We start from the raw sequence: 25,592 nt of genomic DNA, 5'->3' as shown, positions 1-25,592 counted from the left end.
TGCAGAGGAAAATAAGGGAACAGGAAAGTAAAATCAACTCTGTTACAGCAAGTCAAGTCAAGGGGATTGTTTCAAAACAATTCCTGACATCTTGACTCTACAAACCGGGACAGTTATTATTACATACAAAATTTGCGGCAAAATTGCCAATGTACGAAGAACATTTTTTTTAGTGATTGCTAATTACAGTCTTTTTTTAATGCACCAATGTTGGAAATGGCCTTTTTTGCAGGGTCATCCTTAAACATTTTGCCCCCTTTCTCTTATTATTTCTGACCAGTTTTTGTTGGCTTTAGGACTCTAGGCACTTTACCACTGCTAACCAGTGCTAAAGTGCATTTGCTCTCTGTGTAAATTATATTGGTGATTGGTTTAATCCATGATTGGCATATTTGGTTTACTAGTAAGTCCCTAGTAATGTGCACTAGAGGTGCCTAGGGCCTGTAAATCAAATGCTACTAGTGGCCCTGCAGCACTGGTTGTGCCACCCACACGAGTAGCCCTGTGAACATGTCTTAGACCTGCCACTGCAGTGCCTGTGTGTGCAGTTTTAAACTGCCAATTCGACCTGGCAAGTGTACCCACTTGCCAGGCCCAACCTTTCCCTTCTACTACATGTAAGGCACCCCTAAGGTGGACCCAAGGTAGCCCCCTGGGCATTGTGCAGTGTATGTTAAAGGTGGGACATGTACTAATATGTTTTACATGTCCTAACAGTGAAATACTGCCAAATTCGGTTTTCACTCTTACGAAGCCTAGCTGTCTCATAGGTTAACATAGGGGTTGCTTTAAATAAGTTTTAAGTGCAGTTTCCCTTTGGGAGCAGATGGAGATTTAGAGTTTGGGGTCTCTAAACTCACAATTTAAAAATACATCTTTTTGTAAAGTTGTTTCTTAAATTGTCTGTTTGAAAATGCCACTTAGAAAGTGGGCATTTTCTTGCTTAAACCATTTTGTTTCTTTGCTTGCTTTTGTATTCCAAGTCTGGGTCGGACTGGCAGTTGGACTGTTGAATTCCCTCTAGACAGTGACACAAAGGGAGCTGAGGTGTAGCCTGCATATCCTGATGGGCCACATGGGCTAGAGTGGAGGGACAAGTGGTCACGTACACCTGAAAGGGTTGTGCCTGCCCTCACACAATGCAGTCTCCAACCCCCTGGTGTATGTCTGGGGCCAGGCCCGAGCAAGGCAGGATCTTGGCAACAACAGAGACTTTCCTTTGAAGTCTGCCTACTTAAAAGGCAGAAAGAGGTATAAGTAGTGGACCCAAAACCCCCAACTTTTAGAATCTTTCTGGATCAAGAGGGACCTCTGCCAAGGAGAAGAGCTAACGAGCTGGAGAAGGAGTACTGCCTCTTTGTTGTGTGTGCTTTGCTGGGTTGGCCTACAGTTGCTGCTTCTGCTTCAAAAGAGAGCAAAGGGTGAACCTTGCTGTGTATTCTGCTTGAGAGAGTTCTCCAAGGGCTTGGAGTAGAGCTTGCCTCCTGTTGGAAATCTCAGGGATACCAAAGACTTCAGTTTCATCTGCCTGCAGCACTGGGAACTGTGTGTCCTGTGCTTTTCAAGAAGAAAAACCACTGCAACGCCGCAGCTGGCCTGCACCGCGACCTGCCGACACCGAACGGAGTTGCACCGCCCAGCTTCACACCGCAACCCTGATCTCACCAATGCCGCCATCTGAGGCCGCCACGGAGCCAGCGCTTGCACCGTGACCTGTGGGCCCCACACTCCATCATCACCTTGCTCACACCACAGCCTGGGCATCCCCAATGACACCGCTCCTGCTGACACCAGCGCCGCTGCCTGCACGTGGCCTGTGGACACCGCTTGTGAGGTACATGAAGCACTATCCCGGCCCGAACCACGGCCCCAGTCCACTGACACCAGCCCCCTTGACTTCAGTGTCGTCACCAGGTGTCCCTGTCTGCACCGTGACCTATGGATGCCGCAGGGAGCCCATCCCTTGCTGCACAACTGACTTGGGCCTACCGACGACAGTACTTCAGCAACAACACCGCTGCCTGCACCGTGACCTGGAGACACCGCACGTCACATTGCCCGGTTCACATCACAGCCCTTGTCTCCCTGACGCTGCTGGATGGCGTTAGTGAGCCGCTGCCTGCACCGTGACTTGTGGGCACGTCACGTCACATTGTGCCGCTTTGCACCGTAGCCCCGATGCCATCCATGACAGTGCTCCTGACTTCATCAGCCCAGAGTTCGATCTGCAACATGTTTGACTTCATGACCACCTGCATGACCTCTGAAACCAATGCCAGGATGCCAGTGACGTCGCTCTCCGGACCTCATCACAAGGATCACAATGCCCTGCATTTCCAAGGTACTATTTGCGGGACCATCCTGACACCGTAGCTGGCCCGCGATGCTGCGGCCGACCTGAACTGTTGGATTTGTTGTTCACGATGCCGTGATAGAACCAGATGGAGCTATTGACTTCAAGGAACCGTCTTTTCAAGTAAATCTTGAAAAATGTGTATCTTAATTATTGAATGTTGGATTTTTATCATATTTGGTCTTGTTTTATATGGATATATTTCCTAAAACTGGTGTGGTGTTCTTTTGTAGTGTTTTCACTGTATTACTGTGTGTTATGTGTAAATGCTTTACACATTGCTTCTGATATAAGCCTGACTGCTCGGGCCAAGCTACCAAGGGGTGAGCAGGGGTTATCTGAGCGGATATCTCCCTTATCCTGACTAGAGTGAGGGTGCCTACTTGGACAGGGCTCAAATTGACTGCCAAATAGAGACCCCATTTCTAACAACCAAGAACCAAGAATACTTCAGAAGCAAACTAGTTGCCAAGTATCTTACAACCTACTGATAATATTTAATCACTAGTTGGGTATTATAATAGTTCTCTGAGCTATTTGTCCCAGTATACAGTCCACAGTTAATACCTCCTTTCATAAAGACCGTGATGCATGATCCTTTAAAATGCAATCATAAGTTTCTCTCACAAAAGCATCCCTTAGAATTAAGAGAGTTGACAGTTATGAGACGTTTGCGGACCTTCATGACTAAATAAAGTCTTTGAAATATAATTACCAAATAACAAGTCATTGTCTCATGATTTTCCTTCTACAGCCACAGTTTGAGGTCACTGTCTACAAACTAGTCTGCTGTTCCTTAAGATATTTTTTACCTATTAGAAAAGCTTCTGGGTATTTACTTCTCCTGTGCAGTGAACATTTTTAGAAATATATTAGTTTGCTTATCAAAAGCTACATGTTTCAGTGGATTATTTCTGTTGTTTTAATGCATGTTGGGCCTGATTTATGAAACGTTTGTGCCACCTTTGCATAATTGTTTGACACAAAAGGGGCGCAAACATACAAAATATAATTATATTTTGTAAGTTTGCTCTGCTTTTGAGTACAAAATGATGCAAAGGCGGCACTACGTTTTCATGAATCAGGCCCTTTGTATCCAGGTAACTCAATGGATTTTTGAAGCATGGGAATACCATTGCTGAACAATGCATGCACCGCAGATGAGTGCATGATTTACATACCATTTTCCCTTTATCAACCAACCACTGTGCTTTGAATACAGGAAACAGAATGGCCTTTGTACAGCCAGGCTAGAAGTTCAATCGAATCATTGAACAATTTTGGGAACAGTGAACAGCAACATCTGACCTAGCTTTCAAACCTGACCCAGGGACATACATCCTCAAAATACATACTGAAGCTAAAGTATCATTATACACAACTGGAATCACCTCAATGTATTTACTGCTCAAACAAGTCTTTCAAATGAGACTTCATAAAAACAAAACATGTGCCACAGTCCCAAATGCCTTCTTCAGCATCTATGATTTGCAAACAAAGGTTTCTGTTATTCTGGATGGATGTTTTAATGCTGGATAACTGATATATGTCCTTATTAAGTAATTAAATTACTGTACAACGATCCATGATTTTTGGGCATTTTTCTTTTGTGGCTATCGGATTAAGTCATGCATTCACCCAGTCTTCTGGATTCTTCAAATTGTAGAGAACATGGATGAATATGTTATTCAACTTTAATATTAGCCATGATCTAGATGTTTTACTTAACTTTAGTCCATTGCTTTAAAGAGATTTTTTGTTTTGAGACTTTTTGGACCTGCACTCTCTGCAGGGTCACCCTCAAACCCTTTCCCTTACCCTCCAAATTTTACTGAATTTGTTTTTGCTGGCCTTAGGGCTCTGGGCACTTTACCACTGCTAAACAGTGCTAAAGTGCCTGTGCCCTCTCCTCTAAACATGGTGACATTGGGTTATACCCAATTGGCATATTTAATTTACTTTACCCTAGTGGGTCTGCAGCACCGATTAAGCCACCCATGTAAGTAGCACTTTAAATATGCCCCAGACTTGCCACTGCAGCCGGAATGCAGTTTTAAACTGCCATGTCAACTTGGCATCACTATTCGCTTGCCAAGCCATATATCTCCCTTGCATCCGGCATGAACTTGTGACTTTGTCCTGGACCCACACAACCAAATATCCACAATTGACGCATCATGCATTTTGGCACTCTTTTTACATAAATCTTTAAAATTGAATATGTCTGGTTCTACTTATTGGACGTTTGTCATTTTGATCCTGTTTTGTTTATTAAAACTACTTTTCATTTTTTTAAACTGTTGTGGGCTACTTTTGTGGTGTTATTGCTTGAAGTGTTGCACAAATACCTTATACATTGCCTCTGAGTTAAGCTTGACTGCTCCGTGTCAAGCTACCTGAGGGTTGAGTACAGGTTAATTTATGGATTAATTGTAAATTCACCCTGAGAATTGTGGTTGCATTTTGAGCCACCCTTGACTTGGCTGAGCCCTGAAATTGAACTTAGACAATGTTATTGTTCTTTTCCCAACAGGTTCTTGAAATTCAGGTTCTGGCAACTACATATTTGTCATGTTTTTGGTTTCACTCCTATTTCCAATGAATATCTAGCATTAGGTTGTATCTTATGCAGTAGAACTCAAGGCTAAGGGCTACTACCACTGTGGAAATTCATTGCTGATGATACTTTGAAAGTGGAAAGACTTCAAAGTACAGAATTCCAGGGGTGAGAAACAGGGACAGAATGCTGGAAAAATATGGTAAGAGTGAACAGGATTAAATTCAGTTAAAATAATATATTCTCGGAGAATAACAATTTAGAAGTGTAATTCTGGGGGCAAATGGGCAGGGAGAAACTGCGTGTCTGCCAGAACGTAGATCTAATATATGAAAATTAGGGAGAAAATGGTATCTGTGAGTTTCAAGAAAAATACATTTTTGGGAAGTGCCAAATGGAGAGCAAGAAACCTAGATATAGATTGTTGGGAGAGGTATTCTGGGAAATTCACTGTTTAGGGGAGACATAACTGAATAAGAATGTAGCTCATTTGAACCAAGAATTAATTAGGTCCTCTTCCCAGTACAAATACATTTTAATGACACAGGTTTATGAAGACATGAACAGGTCCCTAAATGGATGTATTCCCAATTTAATAGTACCTGCTAGTCGATCCGTTGAAAATGACCCACGAGAGCATGAAATGACTGTAAAGCTTACTAGTTCTCATAGACTTCCAGATCCAATAACCCCAATGCTAAACAGTGGGTTACAGTGCTTAAACCTGGTCAAAAACTGACTCCCAACTCCTAAGTCACACCTTTCTTATCATAGACAGATGGACATGGTGACTTTCCTTACACTTGTGGCCATACATGGACGGGTGTCAGAAAAAATTGACAGAATAAATTGAAGGGTAATGAGTAAGCATTCTAGCACAGTCTAGCCAGTATTCATTGAATTTCACTTCCATAGTCTAGATGTAGTCAATCCATTTCCAACAATTTCCAACACACACTTGCTGCATCCAGACATAAGTGCTAATTAAAGTGCATTAATGTAACCTGTTTTTAAGGCAGCTGTAGATGGAGAGGCACAATACAGAAAAACCTGAACTGAGAAGAAGAAAGCCTTGAGAAGTTGAAGCATTTAAAAAAAATCCTAACCCTTAACAAGCTTGCATTATGCAGCGCATAACATACATGTGCAGGGCTTTGGGAAAGTGGTGTGAATTGTATTCATGAGTATTACACACGTACACCTGTTTATCCAGTGGAACATTATGTGAACAACCCAAACATGTGTCTTTTACGATCATGTGAGGGTGACATGAGGCCTGGATTAGGTTGCTCTTATTTTTAAAATTCACATGTAACCTACACAATTTCACCTACCTGTAAAATCAGCGGACGGAAGACCTGTTGTACTTGGAATTTTCTTGATTTCGCTAAAATGCGGAAGAGTGGATGACTCATCAAAATGGAAGTGCTCCTTGTCGGTCAGATTTAAATAATTCTCAATAAAGTAGAAATCATCTTTAAGCTGCGAAATCTGTAACAAGTTTGCATCCAGTCCCTGGGTCGAAAATGGGGTAAAAGAACAGTGTAAGAACATAGAATGGGTGAGCAGTGGTATTTCTTCAGAAATTGTTAGGTCTCAGTCAATGGCGAAAGTGGAACTGCGTATAATTCTGAATTTCACACTTATAAAACTGTCCACTATTTATATTTATTTTCTTTTAGTCGGAAACATTCTAACGTTTTAAACATGATTTTTAAAAGTTGGGAAATGGTAGTGGAAAGTCGCCCACAACTTTCACAACGTTTACTTATATATCTCAGCTTTTGGAGTACTCCAAAAACGTTAACATTTTTTAGAAAAGTATATATTACAAGGCAGAGAACTTAGAAATATATATTTTGACTAACCAATAACAACACTTTCAAAAGTGAAAACAATTATTTTATCCTCATAAAAGTAATCCTACTTTATGCTGAGGCTGGGGGTCATTCGCGTGCCCTTTTTATACTGTGGAGTAGTACACACCTGTTTGGGCCTATTCCTCAGTCCAAACATCCTATTATTGGTATATTCAAAACCCCAACAACCATTTAAATCTAGTAGAGTGCAATAATAGACCATCACAGGCTGGTGCTGGGGGCCAAACTGGGAATTAATTGCTCTCTCTTAGAAGTAGAGGCCTGAGCCACATACAAGGGTCTGAACGAAGAAGAGGGCTATAGGGCAAATGGAAATTTCCACCAACTGATGGCAGAATGTCCTGAATAAAACAGGAGAAAACAGAAGCACTGGAATGTTGAACAAGAAGTCACTATTCACTCTCTCCTACTCCATTGTCTTTAACGGACCTCCCGTTATTCCAGTGTTTAGGTAATTTGAAGGTACAAGACACCATCAGTCCATGGTTAATGCAGATCCCCATCGGCCCCAGCTAAACTTCTCCAAGCTTGTACGAGTTTCTTGAATGAAATGCACAGCTGTTTCCCCTTTATATAAGCAACTCATAACAGAGTCCAGCTAGTGATGATTGTTCTTGCCCTTAACACTGTCACAGATAACTTGGAATCGTGCATACACGTGATTCACATGCCTCTTTGAGCCACCCTCTCTGTTATTTGACACAATATTCACTTTTTTCCTTTTCCAAAACCCCCTCCCCAGCCTCATTCTCACTAGCTTTGCAGCAGTGGGGCAGATGGATCAACCTCAGAACCCCCCTCCGCCAGCACCATACCAAACAATTTCTCTATGCAGTGATGTTCATTCTAAGGTGAACATGTGGCAACAGCTTGACCAACCTCCTTTTGCATTCTTCACATCTGTAAAGTTTTTCAAAACCTTGTAATTTTTTATTGCATAATTCTAACAAGATATGATACAGAACATGAGGGCCGGCCTTTAGCATGGGCAAGCTGGGTCCAGGCCAGGGAGCTAATATTCTGAGGGAATAGAGAATGAAGGTTATGTCAAGAGCAGACCCCTTGTCATCTTGCTCCAGTCTTGTTCTTGTCCATGTCTGCTCGTTTCTGTCTGATTTGCCAGTTTAAAGTGCTTTTAGTCATCCAATATCATACAGTGGGCAATGTTTTAACCCCTTCGCTGCCAGGCCTTTTCCCCTCCTGTGCCGAGTCTTTTTTGGCTATTTGGGGCAGTTCGAGCTTAGGCCCTCATAACTTTTTGTTCACATAAGCTACACACTCCAAATTTGTGTCCTTTTTTTCCAACATTCTAGGGATTTTAGAGGTACCCAGACTTTGTGGGTTCCCCCGAAGGAGACCACGAAATTAGCCAAAATACAGCAAAACATTTCGTTTTTTAAAAAAAAAATAGGAAAAAGGGCTGCAGAAGAAGGGTTGTGTTTTTTTCCCTGAAAATGGCATCAACAAAGGGTTTGTGGTGGTAAAATTACCATCTTCCCAGCTTTCAGGAACAGGCAGGCTTGAATTAGAAAACCCAATTTGTCAACACATTTTTGACATTTTACTGGGACATTCCCCATTTTTACTATTTTTTGTGCTTTCAGCCTCTTTCCAGTTAGTGACCGAAATGAGTGAGAAACCAATGCTGGATCCCAGAAACATTTCTGAAAAGTAGACAAAATTCTGAATTCAGCAAGGGGTCATCTGTTTAGATCCTACAAGTGTTTCCTACAGAAAATAGCGGCTGAAATAAAAGAACATTGAAATTGAGGTGATAAAACAGCCATTTTTCTCCACGTTTTACTCTGTAACTTTTTCCTGTGATGTCAGATTTTTTAAAGCAGTATACCGTTACGTCAGCTGGACGCTTCTGGTTGCGGGGATATATAGGGCTTGTAGGTTCATCAAGAACCCTAGGTACCCAGAGCCAATAAATGAGCTGCACCTTGCAATGGGTTTTCATTCTATACCGGGTGTACAGCAATTCATTTGCTGAAATATAAAAAGTGAAAAATAGGTATCAAGAAAACCTTTGTATTTCCAAAATGGCAACAAGATAAGGTGTTGAGAAGCAGTGGTCATTTGCACATCTCTGAATTCCGGGGTGCCCATACTAGCATGTGAATTACAGTGCATTTCTCAAATAGACATCTTACATTTGGAGGGGAAAATTTAGAGAAAGACAAGGGGCATTAACACTTGTTTTGCTATTCTGTGTTCCCCCATGTATTCCGATAACAATGGTACCTCACTTGGTGGGTAGGCCTAGCGCCCGCGACAGGAACTGCCCCAAAACACAATGTGGACCCATCACATTTTCACAAAGAAAACAGAGCTGTTTTTTGCAAAGCGCCTAGCTGTGGATTTTGGCCTCTAGCTCAGCCGGCACCTAGGGAAACCTAGCAAACCTGCGCAGTTTTGAAATCTAGACACCCAGGGGAATCCAAGAATGGGTGACTTGTGGGGCTCTGACCAGGTTCTGTTACCCAGAATCCTTTGTAACCTCAAAATTTGGCCAAAATACACTTTTTCCTCTCATTTCAGTGACAGAAAGTTCTGGAATCAGAGAGGAGCCACAAATTTCCTTCCACCCAGCGTTCCCCCAAGTCTCCCAATAAAAATGGTACCTCACTTGTTGGGGTAGGCCTAACGCCCGTGACAGGAAATGCCCCAAAACACAACGTAGACAGATCACATTTTCACAAAGAAAACAGAGCTGTTTTTTGCAAAGTGCCTAGCTGTGAATTCTGGCCTCTAGCTCAGCCCGGCACCTAGGGAAACCTAGCAAACCTGTGCAGTCTTGAAAACTAGACACCTAGAGGAATCCAAGATGGGGTGAAATGTGGGGCTCTGACCAGTTTCTGTTACCCAGAATCCTTTGCAAACCTCAACATCTGGCCAGAAAAACACTTTTTCTTCTCATTTCAGTGACAGAAAGTTGTGGAATCTAAGAGGAGCCACAAATTTCCTTCCACCCAGCATTCCCCCAAGTCTCCCGATAAAAATGGAACCTCACTTGTGGGGGTAGGCCTAGTGCCCGCAACAGGAAAAGCCCCAAAACACAACATGGACACATCACATTTTCACAAAGAAAACAGAGCTGTTTTTTGCAAAGTGCCTAGCTGTGGATTTTGGCCTCTAGCTCAGCCGACACCTAGGGAAACCTAGCAAACCTGTGCAGTTGTGAAAACTAGACACCTAGGGGAATCCAAGATGGGGTGTCTTGTGGGGCCCTGAACAGGTTCTGTTACCCAGAATCCTTTGCAAACCTAAAAATATGGACCAAAAAAAACCACTTTTTCCTCTCATTTAGGTGACAGAAAGTTCTGGAATCAGTGAGGAGCCACAAATTTCCTTCCACCCAGCGTTCCCCCAAGTCTCCTGATAAAAATGGTACCTCACTTTTGTGGGTGGGCCTACTGCCCGTGAAAGGAAATGCCCCAAAACACTATCTGGACACATCAAAATGATCAAATACAAAACTACCTGTTTTTGCGGGGGGCACCTGCATTTTTGGTCCTGGGCTCAGCAGCCTTCTAGGGAAACCTACCAAACCCAGACATTTCTGAAAACTAGATACCCGAGGGAGTCCAATGAGGTGTGACTTGCGTGGATCCCCCAATGTTTTCTTACCCAGAATCCTCAGCAAACCTGAAATGTAACTAAAAAATCAACTGGGAAAAATTTCATACCACCCAATGTTCCCCTCAGTCTCCCAGTAAAAATGATACCTCATTTGTGTAGGTGGGCCAAGTGCTTGTGAAAGGGAAGAGCCAAAAACAAGTCGATATTGAGGGGGAACCAAAGGGGGTCCAAAAGGGCAGTTTGCAAAAAAAACATTTTTAGGCTGGCAAGTGCAGCAGAACTTTTATCGGTATAGATGAGACAATGCTGGGTGGTAGGAATTTTGTGGATTCCTGCAGATTCCGGAAGGTTCCATTACAAAAACGTGGGAAAAATGTGTGATTTCCAGCAAAGTTGGAGGTTTGCAGAGCATTGTGGGTACAAAAATCGTGCAGGTGCATGTGAAACACACCACCCTGGAATCACCCAGATGTTTAGTTTTCAGATGTGTCTAGGTCTTGTGGATTTTTCTACATGGCAGCGTCCCAAAGTCCATAAAGTGCAGCCCTCACCATTCCAAGTGGGACGATTTTGAGAGTTAGCCAAGCTCTCATGGCCCAAATGTAAAACTAAAACCCAAAATAATCAAATGCCTTCTTGCTTGCTGTGGGATAAGATGTTTTAGAGTGCGGGGGAGGGCTGAAAGACTGTTACCCCCTTCAGTTTGGGTGGGGGCATAACCAGGCCCATACTGGTTGGTAGCCACCACCCCAATATTTTTTGTTTTTTAAAATTCCCTGGCATCTAGTAGACTTTCTGCCCCCCCCCCCGGGGTGTGGATCAGGGGTAATTGCCCCATCTGCCCACTGGTGGGCAGAACAACTTTGGCCCCATTTATTTGGGGTGGGGGTATGGGCATACCCCCACCCTCTTATTTTTGAAAAAAAACTTCCCTGGTCTCTGGTGGGCTTTCTGCCCCCCCTTGGGGGCAGATGGGCCTTCCAAAATTAGTCTCAGATATGGCCAACAGTAATGTGCCCCCAAGGGGAGCGACCCTTACCCAAGGGGCTGCCCCCCTAAAGAAAACACACATGTACACACGCACCAATCCCTGGTGCCTAAGTGGTTTCTCCTCCCCGGGGGCAGATCGGCCTAATAGAAATACGCCAATCTGCCCCCAAGGGGAGCAGAAATGGGCAAAAAAAATTTGACCCCCCCCCCCCAGGGGAGCGACCCTTGCCTAAGGGGTCGCTCCCCAACTCTAAAAAAAACCAAAACAACACAAAAATAACAAACAAAAAAATTATCCCTGGTGCCTAGTGGTTTCTGTCCCCCCTGGGGGCAGAAATGACTTAAAATAAATTCCCCCCGGGGAGCGACCCATGCCTAAGGGGTCGCTCCCCTTGTGTGAAATTGGCGCAAAATAAAAGATCCCCGGTGCCTAGTGGTTTCTGCCCCCTTTGGGGGCAGACTGGCCTAACAAAAATCTGCCGATCTGCCCCCAAGGGGGGCAGAAATGGCCTAAATATAATTTGCCCCCTAGGGAGCGACCCTTGCCTATGGGGTTGCTCCCCAACTCTAAAAAAAAAAAAAAAAAAAAAAAAAAAATTATCCCTGCCGCCTAGTGGTTTTTGCCCCCCTTGGGGGCAGATCAGCCTAATAACAATAGGCCGATCGGCCCCCAGGGGGAGCAGAAATGGCCTAAAATAAATTTGCCACCCTGGGGAGCGACCCTTGCCTAAGGGGTCGCTCCCCTTCCGTGAATTCACCATAAAAAATAAAAAAACTCCCTGGTGTCTAGTGGTTTCTGCCCCCCTAGGGGGCAGACTGGCCTCATGAAAATAGGCCAATCTGCTCCCAGGGGGACAGAAATGGCCTAAATATAATTTGCCCCCTAGGGAGCGACCCTTGCCTAAGGGGTCGCTCCCCAACTCTAAAAAAAAAACAAAAGAAATAACCAAAAAATAACAACAATAGGCCGATCTGCCCACATGGGGGGCAGAAGAAGGCCTTGAAAAAAATTGCCCCCCTGGGGAGCGACCCTTGCCTAAGGCGGTTGCTCCCCTTAAGCCAGTTTCCTTTTTACTATAAATCCCTGGTGTCTAGTGAGCATTTCAAAAGCCGGATCGCTTTACGATCCGGCTTTTGAAATGCTCTGAGAGACTTCAAAGGGAAAGAAATTCCTTTCCTTCCCTTTGAAGCCTCTCAGGGCCCCCATCACATGATCGGAAGAGAAATGCAGAGCATTTCACTTCTGATTGCGCTGGAAGCTGAGCTTCCAGCGCGATGGGGAAGTGGCCTCTCATCAGACGTCACTGGGGTAGTCAGGGGGGTCGGGGCGGAAGGGGAAGGGCTTCCCCTTCCATCCCTGCCTTGAGGGGGTGGGACGGAAGCCCAGAGAGGGAGCGCTCAGTGCCGAGAACGTAATGGTTACGTCCTTGGCACATGAGCACTGAGCTGTAGGACGTAACCATTACGTCCACGGCACAGAAGCGGTTAACACCCCTTTAGCCCTCCCTTCACCCTTTGACCCCTGCTGACACACACCAACAAAACCATCATCTGAGTGAGGCAGCTGCCCTATAGGTGATTTAGGTGAGCTGGGGAAGGTCCGGGATGTTTGTGCTGAGGGGTCTCTAGTAGCAGTGTTTTGCACCATGTCCAAGTAGGGACCCTCAATCTGCTCAGGATAAGGGAGCCACACCGCTAAGATAACTCCTGCTCTCCCCCTTGGTAGCTTGGCAGGAGCAATCAGGTTCATTCAGAGGCAATGTGCAAAGTATTTGTACACACACGCGCACACACACACACACACACACAGTGAAAACACTAAAAAAGGACTGCACACCAGTTTAGAAAAATAGCCAATATTTATGTGAATAAAACAAGACCAAAATTACGAACATCCAACGTACACAAGCAAAGATATTGCTTTTAAAAAAGAGTCTTACGCCAGAGGAATCAATGGTTGTCTCTTTCTAACACAGTACCTGCGATGCTTCAAAAACAACTATGATGCTGGCCGCAGAGGAGGTAAGGTGCCGGTAAACTGTGACTGTGCAGGGGAGGTGATCCATTGGTTCCTTTCTGACAGGGGAGGTGATGTAGCCATTCTCTCCTCACAAGAGAGGCAATGTGTTGGTTCCTTACTGGCAGGAGAGGTGATGCGTCGGTTCCTTACTGGCAGGAGAGGTGATGCGCTGGTTCTCTCCCCGCAGGAGAGGAGAGGTGAAGTGTTGGTTTCCGGTCATGCATCCTCGATTCCTTACTGCGGTGCGGAGTGAATGCAAAAATGACATCAAGGGACACTGTGTGGGAAAATCCAGATGCACCGTGATGATAGAGCCACCATGGAACAGGCGCTGCGTAGGTCCTACAAGTGCTGCGTTGATCCTTCCACCGCAAGGCAGGTGCTGAGTCAATTCCTCAGCTGCAAGACAGGCGTTGCATCAATTCTTCTGCCGCAAGCCAGGTGATGCATGGATTTTCAGCAGCAGCGATCCGATGCATGGATTTTCTTCCTCAGGACACAAGTTTCCACTTCCCAGGACCCAGTAACTGGATTTGGCACCACTTGCCAAGTCAGGACTCTCAGCAGAAGAGTCCAGGCACTGGCAGATGAAGTCATTGATGTCCCTGAGGCTTCTAACAGGAAGCAAGCTCAATTCAAGCCCTTGGAGAACCTTGGAAAGCAGGATGTAGAAAACAGAGTCCAGTGATTTCACTCCCAGGACAGAAGCAGCAAGAAGCAGGCCAGCACAACAAAGTAACAGGCAGAGTGGCAGTACCTCCTACAGCATCCAGCTCTTCTGCTTGTCAGAATGTCCTCAGTCCAGAAGTGTTCCGAAGTTGTGGTCCCAGAGGCCCAATACTTATATTCATGACTGCCTTTGAAGTAGGCAAACTTCAAAGGAAAGTCTAAGTAGTGCACAAGACCCTGCCTTTCCTGCCCTGCCCCCAGACACACTCCATGGGGTTGGAGACTGCTTTGTGTAAGGACAGGCACAGCCCTATTAAGGTGTAAGTGCCAGCTCCTCCCACCAGTCTAGCCCAGGAAGACCCATCAGAATATGCAGGGCACACCTCAGCTCCTTTTGTGTGACTGTCTAAAGTGAATTCGCAAACAGCCCAACTGTCATCCTGACCCAGACGTGTATTCCACAGCCAGGCAGAGGCAAAGAATGGTTAAGCAAGAAAATGCCCCCTTTCTAAAAGTGGCATTTTCAAACTCACAATTTAAAAGCCAATTTCACCAAAGATGATTTTTAAATTGTGAGTTCAGAGACCCCAAAAGCCACATCTCTATCTGCTCCCATTGGGAAATTACACTTAAAAATATTTCAAGGCAATCCCCAAGTTAACATATGGGCAAGATAGGCCTTGCAATAGTGAAAAACGAATGTAGCAGTATTTCACTATCAGGATATGTAAAACACACCAGTATATGTCCTACCTTTTAAATACACTGTACCCTGTTAATGGGGCTGCCTTGGGCTTACCTTAGGGTTGACTTACATGTATTAAAAGGGAAGGTTTGGGCCTGGCAAGTGGATGCACTTGCCAGATAGAAAGGGCAGTTAAAACAGCAGACACTGCAGTGGCAGGTTTGAGACATGTTTACAGGGCTATTCCTGTGGGTGGCACATTTGATTTGCAGGCCTTGGGCACACATGGTGCACAATACTAGGGAATTACTAGTAAATCGAATGTGCCAATCATGGGTAAACCAATTACCAATACCATTTTAGACAGAGAGCACTTGCACTTTAGCACTGGTCAGCAGTGATAAAGTGGCTCGAGTCCTAAAAGCGAGCAAAAAAGCGAATTTAGCACAGGATCAAAACAGGAGGTCAGAAGCCAAAACGATAGTGGAAACCACACCAAGAGCTGTCAGGTTGGGTTGCTCGCCATATTGAGAGATACCCACCTGCCCAGCAGGAATCTTTTTGCCTTTAGCACAGTCATCAGTGCAGCAGTAGAACTGAGGTCAGAGCAGTGTGCTAAGTGGCTCCTGAGTTTGATTGGTTCGGATTAGCATAGTTATTGTTTAAAAAAAAAAAAAAAAAAAAGAAAAGCCCAAAGCCAAAGTTTGCTTTTAAAAACAAAAAAAAACACAATGCCCTTGGTGAATAGTGTGTTTTCTTAAAGTGGCGTGACTGCTTACTGATGTTCTGCTGATAACCATCATACGGCCTAATAGTCATATGATGCTGGGAACTCTGGGTCAAGGGTTCCCACTGGCAGAGTCTTATCAAGCTCCACCACTAGAAACTCTGCACTTCTCCACCTTTAAGTGTGGTGGCAAAAGCACAAGGTTGACAGGAGGGGGATGTGTAATTTTGTGGCTGATGGCCCTTATCACAAAACCTTTAGATTAACACATAGGTCCTGAAAACATAGATGGGGATCTCTGCGTATGCAGGAGGTGCTGGCTAACACAATGCTGGCAAACTGCCTGCCACATGTTAAATTGCTCCCTTAGTCTCCAAAGTCGAAATCTTTCGGCAGAGCTAGGGAGGACACTATGGCTAGCATTTCGAGAGATAACCACCTGCCTAGCAGGAATCTTTTTGTCTTTAGCACAGTCACCAGTGATGCAGTTGAATTGAGGTCAGAGCAGCGTGCTAAGTAGCTCCTGAGTTTGATTGGTTCCAATTAGGCTCCAGCAGAGCTAAGCAGGACACCGTGGCTAACAAGGAGAGCTCTTCGAAGCAAAATATGATAAAGTTGAGATACTGTTGACACCTTCAGTTTTGGCACCGAAATGTTCAGGTGAACGTTGTTGCTTTCCACTTGGATCACTTTTTAGCCTTTTCTAGCTGGATCTTTCAAGAGAAGGTACTTTTTCCTCTTTATTGCCTTTATACTGTGTTTCTCCTCCTCTCTCTTTTTCATGTTGCTCTCTCTTGTGTATCCTTTATATTTCACTCTCTTGCTTGTTGTGTAATCTCTGTTGCTTTAATTCCCTACCAGTTTCTAATTTTGCCTCACAGATCTAACTCTGAGAGTCTCATGCCACACCCTAATGACAATGGGTGTTCTGTTTTCATGTTTAATTCCATTCATTGCTACGGGGCTATGTGCATTGTGCAAGATCTGCACTATGCAGCCTCTCTTTCTGAAGCTTCCCATTTTATAATGATCCACTGCCACTATTGTGCATCCCTGCAGCTGCATGTGAGCAAACTGACACTGAAGTACCACTTGTCCTCCTTGCTTATCAAAGGTGAGTCAAATTTAAAGAAACACAGCAGTGTGATCCAGTTAAATAAAAGGAGTAACTAAAAAGACCAGGGGCCAGATTTACTAACCTTTCACACACTGCAGTGCAGCAGAGAATTTGCGAGCTGTGTAGTGTGAAAGGGAGGGAGAAGAAATGGGCAGCTTGCAGGACATATAGAAGGAGGAAATAACAAAGATAAAAAACAAATCTCACTAGGACATCCTCTGGGAGGTATAGTGATTTCATGAAATCTCAGGTTTACAAACCTTTGTATATTTGGGACTGTGAGAACTCCATCAGTGGCTGCATGGGAACACCAATGCTCCACCCATGGGCTGCTTTTCAGAACTAAAAGTGACAAAATGCAACGAAGGTTGCTGTGTTGCGACACACTTCTTTACAAAGCCATGCAATGTGGTGCCAATCACCCCTTGTAAACATTTACTATCATTTTAAGTAATGGCTGTGTCACAGAAGTTGAGCAGTCAGATGCAAAATGTTAGTAAATCTGGCCCCAGATGTAGCAAGATTAGGTTAGCCATCTTTGCTTGGGCTTAAACCGATTCATTAAGAATGTGCCAGACTCCATTTGGGTGGGCGTAGGCCAGACAGGGTTTTCTGGGCGCCAACCACAGTGGATGACATCACTGGCCATGTGTGTGCTGCGTTGCATCGTACTATGGCTTTTTAAACGGGCAAAGAACACCCATTCCTCATGAGTCTCAGTAGTGAGTGTAGGGAGTCCCAGGCTTCTCAGTAGGTACTCAGGTATTGTGTGGTTGGAGACACAGTGCTCAAACAATCATGCAGTAGATAAATAATGATATGCCCATTCCAATTCTAGATGTTTTACAGAAAGATAAACATTTTAATCAGCTCAGAACTTAATATGGTACACATCCAGTAAGCATCTCTACAGGGATGCTCTATGGGGGCTACGGGATTCTATGCAAAAGGAAAACATTTCAGCAACCATGATTAAAGCACTGGTGCAAGCTCTCTATCTTATAATAGAACAGATTCCTAGCATTCTGTGACCCACGCCTGTAAGTAGCAAATGATAACACAGTTCCTGTGAGGGGATAGCAATATGAAATAAATTTTTCCACCGAACACTTTCAGCCAAACTTTACAATCAAAGTCTCTCCGACATATAGAATTACATAAAGTGGTGAGCACTTTGCATTGCCAGGTATGGGCGTGCCATTTGACCAGGTATAGAGTTAGCTGTTATGCTCACTGGGGCTTGTCAGGTAACCCCCCTGCCTTTTTTTGGCAGTCATCCAGATACACTGCAACATCTCCACAAAGACAGCTGCAGCAGTGTTCTACTGCGATTGCAGGGAAGGACCTTCCTCCTTCGGGGCGGGGTGCTGATGTGATCCTGGAAGTACACTGAAGGTAGAATCAGCAAAAGAAGCCTGTATTTTTTTCCACAATGGTCTCTGAATCACTTTACATGTTGACACTGACAAGTTAGAGATGAACTCTTGTCAGTCAGATGTGAATTGGCAGATGGACATGCAGACCGGGGGAGCCTGTGAACTTCACAGTTCCTCATGGCACTTTCCTACATTTCCTCTCCTCTTTCCAGGCCACTCCTCACACATGAATTCTCATGGGTTGGACCTGGCTCCACAGTTTGGCAGGGATATCAGGGGATGATGGGAACTTCACAGGTCCTCATGGGACTCTATTACATTTCCAATGGTCTCACACTGGCTTGGCCGCTGGCTTCTCCTCCATCGGTCGGCAGAAGTCTGTGGAACAAGGTTCTCTCTTCTTCCCTCTAAACGGCCAGGCAGTTCCCTAGATCAATGGCAGACCCAAAGCTTTTTCCAGCAACACATGTAGAAACGGGCAATGCCTTCTCACCTTTGGAATCCTGTTTGGCCTGGTTTCTTTTCACAGTTAATTTTTGTAAAGTAGTGTAGACAAGTTATTCGGACATGGTGCAGGCACTTAGAGCAGGTAGTGACAATACTGGCTCCAAGCTTGAGTACCCACAAAATTAGCAGAAAACAAAGGACCCCGGCTTCCCCTAAAAATATCTCCTTTACTATTAACTATCTCTGATTAATCTCAGAGCCTTAGTTTGTGCAGAGCACAGGGGGAGGAGACAGTAAACAGAAACCTCAGAGAATCGCATGGTGATGATGTATTTCGTTGACCTAGGTGTGAGCAGGGCTCTGGATAAGAGTGAGCCAGCAATGCAGGAACTAACGGTGAACAGGAATATAAGGGGGTCAGAGGGTGAGCAGGATTCCAATGGCACCTGAGAGTGAACAGTAGCCCCTGGGGAGTTGAGTGTGAGCAGGAACCTCAGGGATTTGAGTCTGTGCAGGAGCCTCATGGGACCTATTTGACTGATTAAATGATTGCAGGATTTAAAAAACGCAGGTAACTTCCTCCAGAAGAAGTGTCTCAGTGACCTGAGAGTGGAACTGTGCTTATGAGCGACTGTGGCTGCTTTGGGACCCGCTGACAACGAGCAACAGCGTCACTGACATGCAAGTAAACATCATTCTCAGAGGACATGTTAGCCAATTGATAGAATCCCCATGTCTGAGAAGTAACTTTAGAGCCTTCTGGCAGAGAGGAGACTCAGGGATCTGAGGGTGAGCAAGGTTTAAGGGAAACTCATAGACCTGAAGTTGAACAGCAAAGGTCCTGTGGATAAACTGCAGGGGAATAATAGCACTTCCAAACTTGACCATTGTTGCTGACCCTACAAGCTATAACTTCATTCATGTATCACACATTTCTCCAAACATTAGTCCCAGCACTAACCAAACAATAGTTCATGAAAGGTCATTATCGACAAATGTGGGACACTTTTTTGGGATACCAAGGCCTATTTCTAGTCCCAATCCGACTCTGCTCTCCTCTGTTAAATACTTCATCGAAATTATTTCATAATCTGCGTTTTTCTTTAATACTAATAATCTAATACTAATAATCTTAATAATGTATGCTCAGTGAAACTGACATAGTCAATTTTAAGCATTCCTTTTATCGTGTTTGCATATAGTAGGCTTCCTGTACACTTGTATTGCTGTGCCTGCTTGCTTTAACATTAATGACTCCTTCATTACTAACACCATTAAAGTGCTGCAATCAATACACTCCCTTCTTTATTTTGGAATGTTATGAACATCGCCCTGAAACTCATGAACGTGGAGTTCGTGCAAAAGAAAAAACATACAAAAGGGAGTGAATAAATATGTTCCTTCTTCATTGTTTGATTAAAATATTTTGCATTGTTCGCCACCTACTGGATGACCGAGGGTGCAGTTCTCGATGGACTTTAACTCACTCGTGAGACAACAATAAGCTATTTAACGTGGGATCTGAACCTTATTAAAGCAATCTAAGTCAAAATCAAGGGCACAATGTACAAAAATCATTTTCACCTTCCCCTGTCCACTAGAAACATTTTGTTACAAATAATGACTGGCTACTGCCATCTAATGGTAATTAAATATATTCCTCTATTTCATTATTGATTAATTCTGCGAATTGAAAGAAAAATGTTGGTTAAACCTTAATTTTGCAGGGATTGAAAAAAGAAGATTGTGTGTGTGTGTGTTGGGGGGGGGGGGGATGGAGGGGGGGGTGGGGGGGAGAGGATGTTTTCCGCAGCAGCGAGGAGGCACAGGTTAAGATGGAAAATATAGGAAAATGATTCAAAGTGGCATGGAAGGCAAAATGTGAGTATTGGAAGGTTTCGAAGCGTAATAGAAAGAGTGCAAAGGGCATGAAACGGTGTCCTCCCTGTCCATTGTCGATTAAAATTGCTATGTGTAATCATAATCAGACGTTTGAAGTGAATATTCAAATTAAAAAAAACTATATTTGGGAAAATATATTTGTAGATAAAGCAACACTGCCATCTACAGGCTAATGAAAAAGAGGATGTATGAGATTGAAATCGTAATTTAACTATGGCTTTGAACTAAGGCCCATATTTATACTTTTTTGCGCCGCATTTGCACATTTTTTGATCCAAAAGCGGTGCAAACTTACAAAATATAGGCCCATATTTATACTTTTTTAGCGCCGCATTTGCGTCAATTTTCTACACAAAAGCTGCGCAAATGTGGCGCTAAAAAAGTATAAATATGGGCCATAATTGTATTTTCTGTTTGTGCTGCTTTTGCGTCAAAAATTACGCAAATGCAGCGCAAAAAAAGTATAAATATGGGCCTAAGTTTTTTTATCTGATATTAACCCCTGCGCTGCCAGGCCTTTTCCCCCTCAGGTGCCAGGCCTTTTTCTGGCTATTTGGGGCAGTTCGCGTTTAGGGCCTCATAAATTTTTGTCCACATGAGCTACCCACGCCAAATTTGCATTCTTTTTTCCCAACATCAGAGGGATTCTAGAGGTACCCAGAGTTTGTGGGTTCCTCTGGAGGAGACCAAGAAATTAGCCAAAATACAATTTTTGTTTTTTAAATGGGGAAAAAGGGCTTAAGAAGAAACTTGCGTTTTTTTCTCAGAAAATGACATCAGCAATGGGTTTGTAGTGCTAAAATCATCATCTTCCCAGCTTTCAGGAACAGGCAAACATGAATCAGAAAAACTAATTTTTCAACACAATTTTGTCATTTTACTGGGACATACCCCATTTTGACTATTTTTGTGCTTTTAGCCTCCTTTCAGTTAGTGACAGAATGGGTCGAAACCAATGCTGGATCCCGGACAGCTAAACATTTCTGAAAAGTAGACAGAATTCTGAATTCATCAAGGGGTAATTTGTGTAGATCCTACAAGGGTTTCCTACAGAAAATAACACTTGTTCCTCACATTTCTGTGACACAAAGTTCTGGAATCTGAGAGGAGCCACAAATGTCCTTCCACTCAGCGTTCCCTTAAGTCTCCTGATAAAAATGGTATCTCCCTTTGTGGGTAGGCCTAGCGCCCGCGAAAGGAAATGCCCCAAAACACAATCTGGACACATCAAAATTATCAAATACAAAACTACTTGTTTTTGCGGGGGCCACCTGCGTTTTTGGTCCTGGGCTCAGCAGCCATCTAGGGAAACCTACCAAACCCAGACGTTTCTGAAAACTAGACACCCGAGGGAGTCCAGGGAGGTGTGACTTACGTGGGTCCCCAAATGTTTTCCTACCCAGAATACTCAGCAAACCTGAAATTTAGCAAAAAAAAATCACATTTTTCCCACATTTCTGTGTGGGATCAAAGCACCGGGACAAATTTCCTACCACCCAACGTTCCCCTCAGTCTCCCAGTAAAAACGATACATCACTTGTGTAGGTGGGCCAAGTGCCTGTGACAGGGAAGAGCCAAAAACATGTCAAAATTGGAACCAAAGCGGGTCCAAAAGGGCAGTTTGAAAAAAAACATTTGTAGGCAGACAAGTGCAGCAGAATTTTTACTGATATAGATGAAACAATGCTGGGTGATAGGAATTTTGTGGATTCCTGCAGATTCCGGAAGGTTCATTACAAACATGGGGGAAAAATTTGTGATTTCAAGCAAAGTTGGAGGTTTACAGGGCATTGTGGAAAGAAAATGGTGCGGGTGCATGTGAAGCACACCACCCTGGACTCACCCGGATGTTTAGTTTTCAGATATGTCTAGGTCTCGTAGATTTTTCTACATGTCAGAGACCCAAAGTCCATAAAGTGCAGCCCTCACCATTCCAAATGGGACGATTTTGAGAGTTAGACAAGCTCTCATGGCCCACATGTAAAACTAACACCCAAAATAATCAAATGTCCTCTTGCTTGCCATGGGATAAGATGTTTTAGTGTGCAGTGGGAGAGCTAAAAGACTGTTATCCCCTTCAGTTGGGTTGGGGGCATAACCATGCCCATAATGGTTGGTAGCCACCACTATTTTTTTTAAATTCCCTGGCATCAAGTAGGCTTCCTGTCCCCGTTCTCCCCCCCCCCCCCGGGGAGTGGATCATGGGTAATTTCCCCATCTGCCCACTGCTGGGCAGAACAACTTTGTACCCATTTATTTGGGGTGGGGGTAAGGACATACCCTCACTCTCTTATTGTTTAAAAAAAAAAAGAAATAGGCAGATCTCCCCCTAAGGGGGGCAGAAATGGCCAACAGTAAAGAGCCCAAGGGGCTGTCCCCCCAAACAAAACACACACACCAATCCCTGGTGCCTAAGTAGTTTCTGCCCCTGCTGAGGGCAGATGGGCCTTAAAGAAATAGGCCGATCTGCCCGCAAGGTGGGCAGAAATGGCATAAAAAACAATTTGCCCCCCAGGGGAGTGACCCTTGCCTAAAGGGTCACTACCCGTCAATAAAAAATAAAAATAAAACCTGGTGCCTAGTGGCTTCTGTTCCTCTTGGGGTAGATCAGTGCAATTAAAATTAATTTTCCCCCCAGGGGAGCGACCATTACCTAAGGGGTCGCTCCCCTGGTGTAAAACAGACGTAAAAAAAAAATCCCTGGTGTCTAGTGGTTTCTGCCCCCTCTGGGGGGCAAATTGGCCTAAAACAAAATAGACCGATCTGCCCCCAAGGTGGGCAGGTATGGCTTAAAATAAAATTGTCCCCCAGGGGAGCGACCCTTGCCTAAGGGGGCGCTCTGCATCTGCAAAAAAAAAAAAAAGATCCCCAGAGCCTTGAGGGCAGATCAGACTAATTAAATTCAGCTGATCTGCCCCCAAGGGGGGCAGAAATGGCCTAAAATAAATTTGTACGCCAAGTCAGCGACCCTTGCCTAAGGGGTTTCTCCCCTTGCGTGAAACTGACATTAAAAAAAAAAATCCTTGGGGTCTAGTGGTCTCTCCCCCCAAGGTGGGCAGAAATGGCCTAAAATAAAATTCCCCCCAGGAGAGCAACCCCTGTCTAAGGGGTCGCTCCCCTTGCGTGAAACTGACTACAAAAATAATCCCTGGAGTCTAGTGGGTTCTGCCCCCCCCCTTGGGGGCAGATTGGCCTAAAAAAAAATAGGCCAATCTGCCCCCTGGGGGTGGGGGGGGGGGGCAGAAATGGCCAAAAAATAATCTGTCCCCAGCTTGCCTAAGGGGTCGTTCCCCACATATAAAAAAAAAAAAAAAGATCCCTGGTGTCTAGCGGGTTCTGCCCCTCTCCCCCATGGCAGGCAGATTGGCCTAAGAAAAATAGCTTCATCTGCCACCAAGGTGGACAGGAATGGCCTAAAATAAAATTGCCCTTCAGGGTAGCAACCCTTGGCTAAGGAGTCTGTTAAAAAAAAAAATCCCTGTGGTCTAGTGGTTTCTTCCCCCCCTTGGGTCCAGATTGGCCTATCTGCCCCAAGGTAGGCTGAAATGGCCTAAAATAAAATTGCTCACCAGGGGCGCGACCCTTGCCTAAGGGGTCACTTCCAATCTGTGAAAAAAAAATATTCCACGTGCCTAGTGGTTTCAGATCTGCCTAATTGAAATAAGCCATTCGGCCCCCAAGAGGAGCAGAAATGGCCTAAAATACATTTGCCCCCTAGGGGAGTGACCCTTGCCTAAAACAGACATAACAAAAAAAATCCCTGGTGTCTAGTGGTTTCTTCCTCCTCTGGGGGGCAGATTGGCCTAGAAAAAATTGTCCGACCTGCCTCCAAGGTGGGCAGAAATGGCATAAAATTAAATTGCCCCACAGGGGAACGACCCTTGCCTAAAGGATCGCTCCCCAGCTGTAAAAAAAAAAATCCCTGAGCCTAGTGGTTTCTGCCCCCATTTGGGGGCAGATCAGCCTAATTAAAATAGGCTGATCTGAAAATGGCCTAAAATAAATTTGCTCCCGTCAGGGAAACGATCCTTGCCTAAGGGGTCGCTCCCCTTGCGTGAAACTGACTATAAAAAATCCCTAGTGTCTAGTGGTTTCTACCCCCCCTTGGGGCAGATTGGTCTAAAACAATTAGGCCAATCTGCCCCCAAGGGGGGGAGGGTAGAAATGGCCCGAAAAGAATTTGCCCCCAGGGGAACGACCCTTGCCTAAGGGGTCGCTCCCCACATTAAAAAACAACAACAAAAAAAAGATCCCTGGTGTCTAGCGGGTTCTGCCCCATTGGAGGCATATCGGCCTAATTAAAATAGGTCAATCTGACCCTGGGGGGACTGAAAAGGTCTAATAATTAATTGCCACCCGGAGAGTGGCCCTTGCCAAAGGGGCCACGACCCTTATATGGAAACACACATAAACAAAAACAAAATCCCTGGTGCATAGTGGGCATTTCTGCATCCCCATGGTGAAGCGGGAACGGGAACCGTGGCCGAGGACAAGACCAGCACGTACCGGGCACCCTGGGGGTTAATGAAAAAATGAACACTTAATAGTACGGTATATTTAATTGAGATTCATCTCCTCACATTAATCTCAAAGTAATTATTGGGCCTGAGATCTAACGTGGATGAGAAGTCAAACTAGGTAAAGTTTAGTTTTTCTACTTCAATGTATGTGGAAAGGGAAGGTAAAGCATAAAAAAACGTTAAACTTTGGTAGATATATATTTTTATGAAAACACAGTTGGGCCAAATTCAAGAATGTCACGATTATAATTAAAATGTCACGCTGCCGTATCCTAAACCTAAGAGAAAAACTTTAGTGTAGTTGCTCCTTCATACTCCTTACTTTCAGGATAGGTATCCAGACAAATGAATTAGGAGATCTAACTACAATTTGAATTGATACTCCATAAGTGGAAGATTTAGGGGTGGATTTAAGAAAAGTGGTGCTGCACCGAGTGCAGTGCCACTTTCCTTGTGCCCCTTAGTGCCACCCCCTGTGGCTACCATGTGTGCGCTGTGTTTAAAATACAGCACACCATGGCACAGGGTAGGGAGCAATAGCATAATTTTATTTACACTATTGATGTAATCTTTGGTGCTACTCCTGCAGAGTACATAGGGGCCCATTGTAAGTAATGGTATGCAGGCATTAAAGGTGCCCAAAAAAACGTTGCAATGAAATCTCTAAGATTTCCTTGTTCCATTTTTTCACCGCACCAACGAGGGAACGCCCCCTTTGCATACATTATGTTTGGCACAGGCATAATGTGAAGCAAGGGTTTACA

At 44.4% G+C, this 25,592-nt stretch overlaps 1 protein-coding gene across 2 annotated transcripts in view; it reads right to left on the bottom strand.

Moving 5' to 3' along the window:
• Positions 1 to 25,592, bottom strand: part of LOC138301712 (uncharacterized) — a 326,933-nt gene that overhangs the window by 25,034 nt on the left and 276,307 nt on the right. For both annotated transcript variants that reach the window (XM_069242229.1, XM_069242227.1), the window contains exon 7: positions 6,245 to 6,425. In XM_069242229.1, coding sequence (XP_069098330.1) covers positions 6,245 to 6,425 — 181 coding nt within the window. The remainder of the gene's footprint in view (positions 1 to 6,244; positions 6,426 to 25,592) is intronic.

The sequence above is a fragment of the Pleurodeles waltl genome, chromosome 1_2 (genome assembly GCF_031143425.1).
Source record: "Pleurodeles waltl isolate 20211129_DDA chromosome 1_2, aPleWal1.hap1.20221129, whole genome shotgun sequence".
NCBI classification, from domain to species: domain Eukaryota; kingdom Metazoa; phylum Chordata; class Amphibia; order Caudata; family Salamandridae; genus Pleurodeles; species Pleurodeles waltl.
The sequence above is the reverse complement of the archived record's forward strand: the minus strand, read 5'-3'. Positions and strand labels throughout refer to the sequence as shown.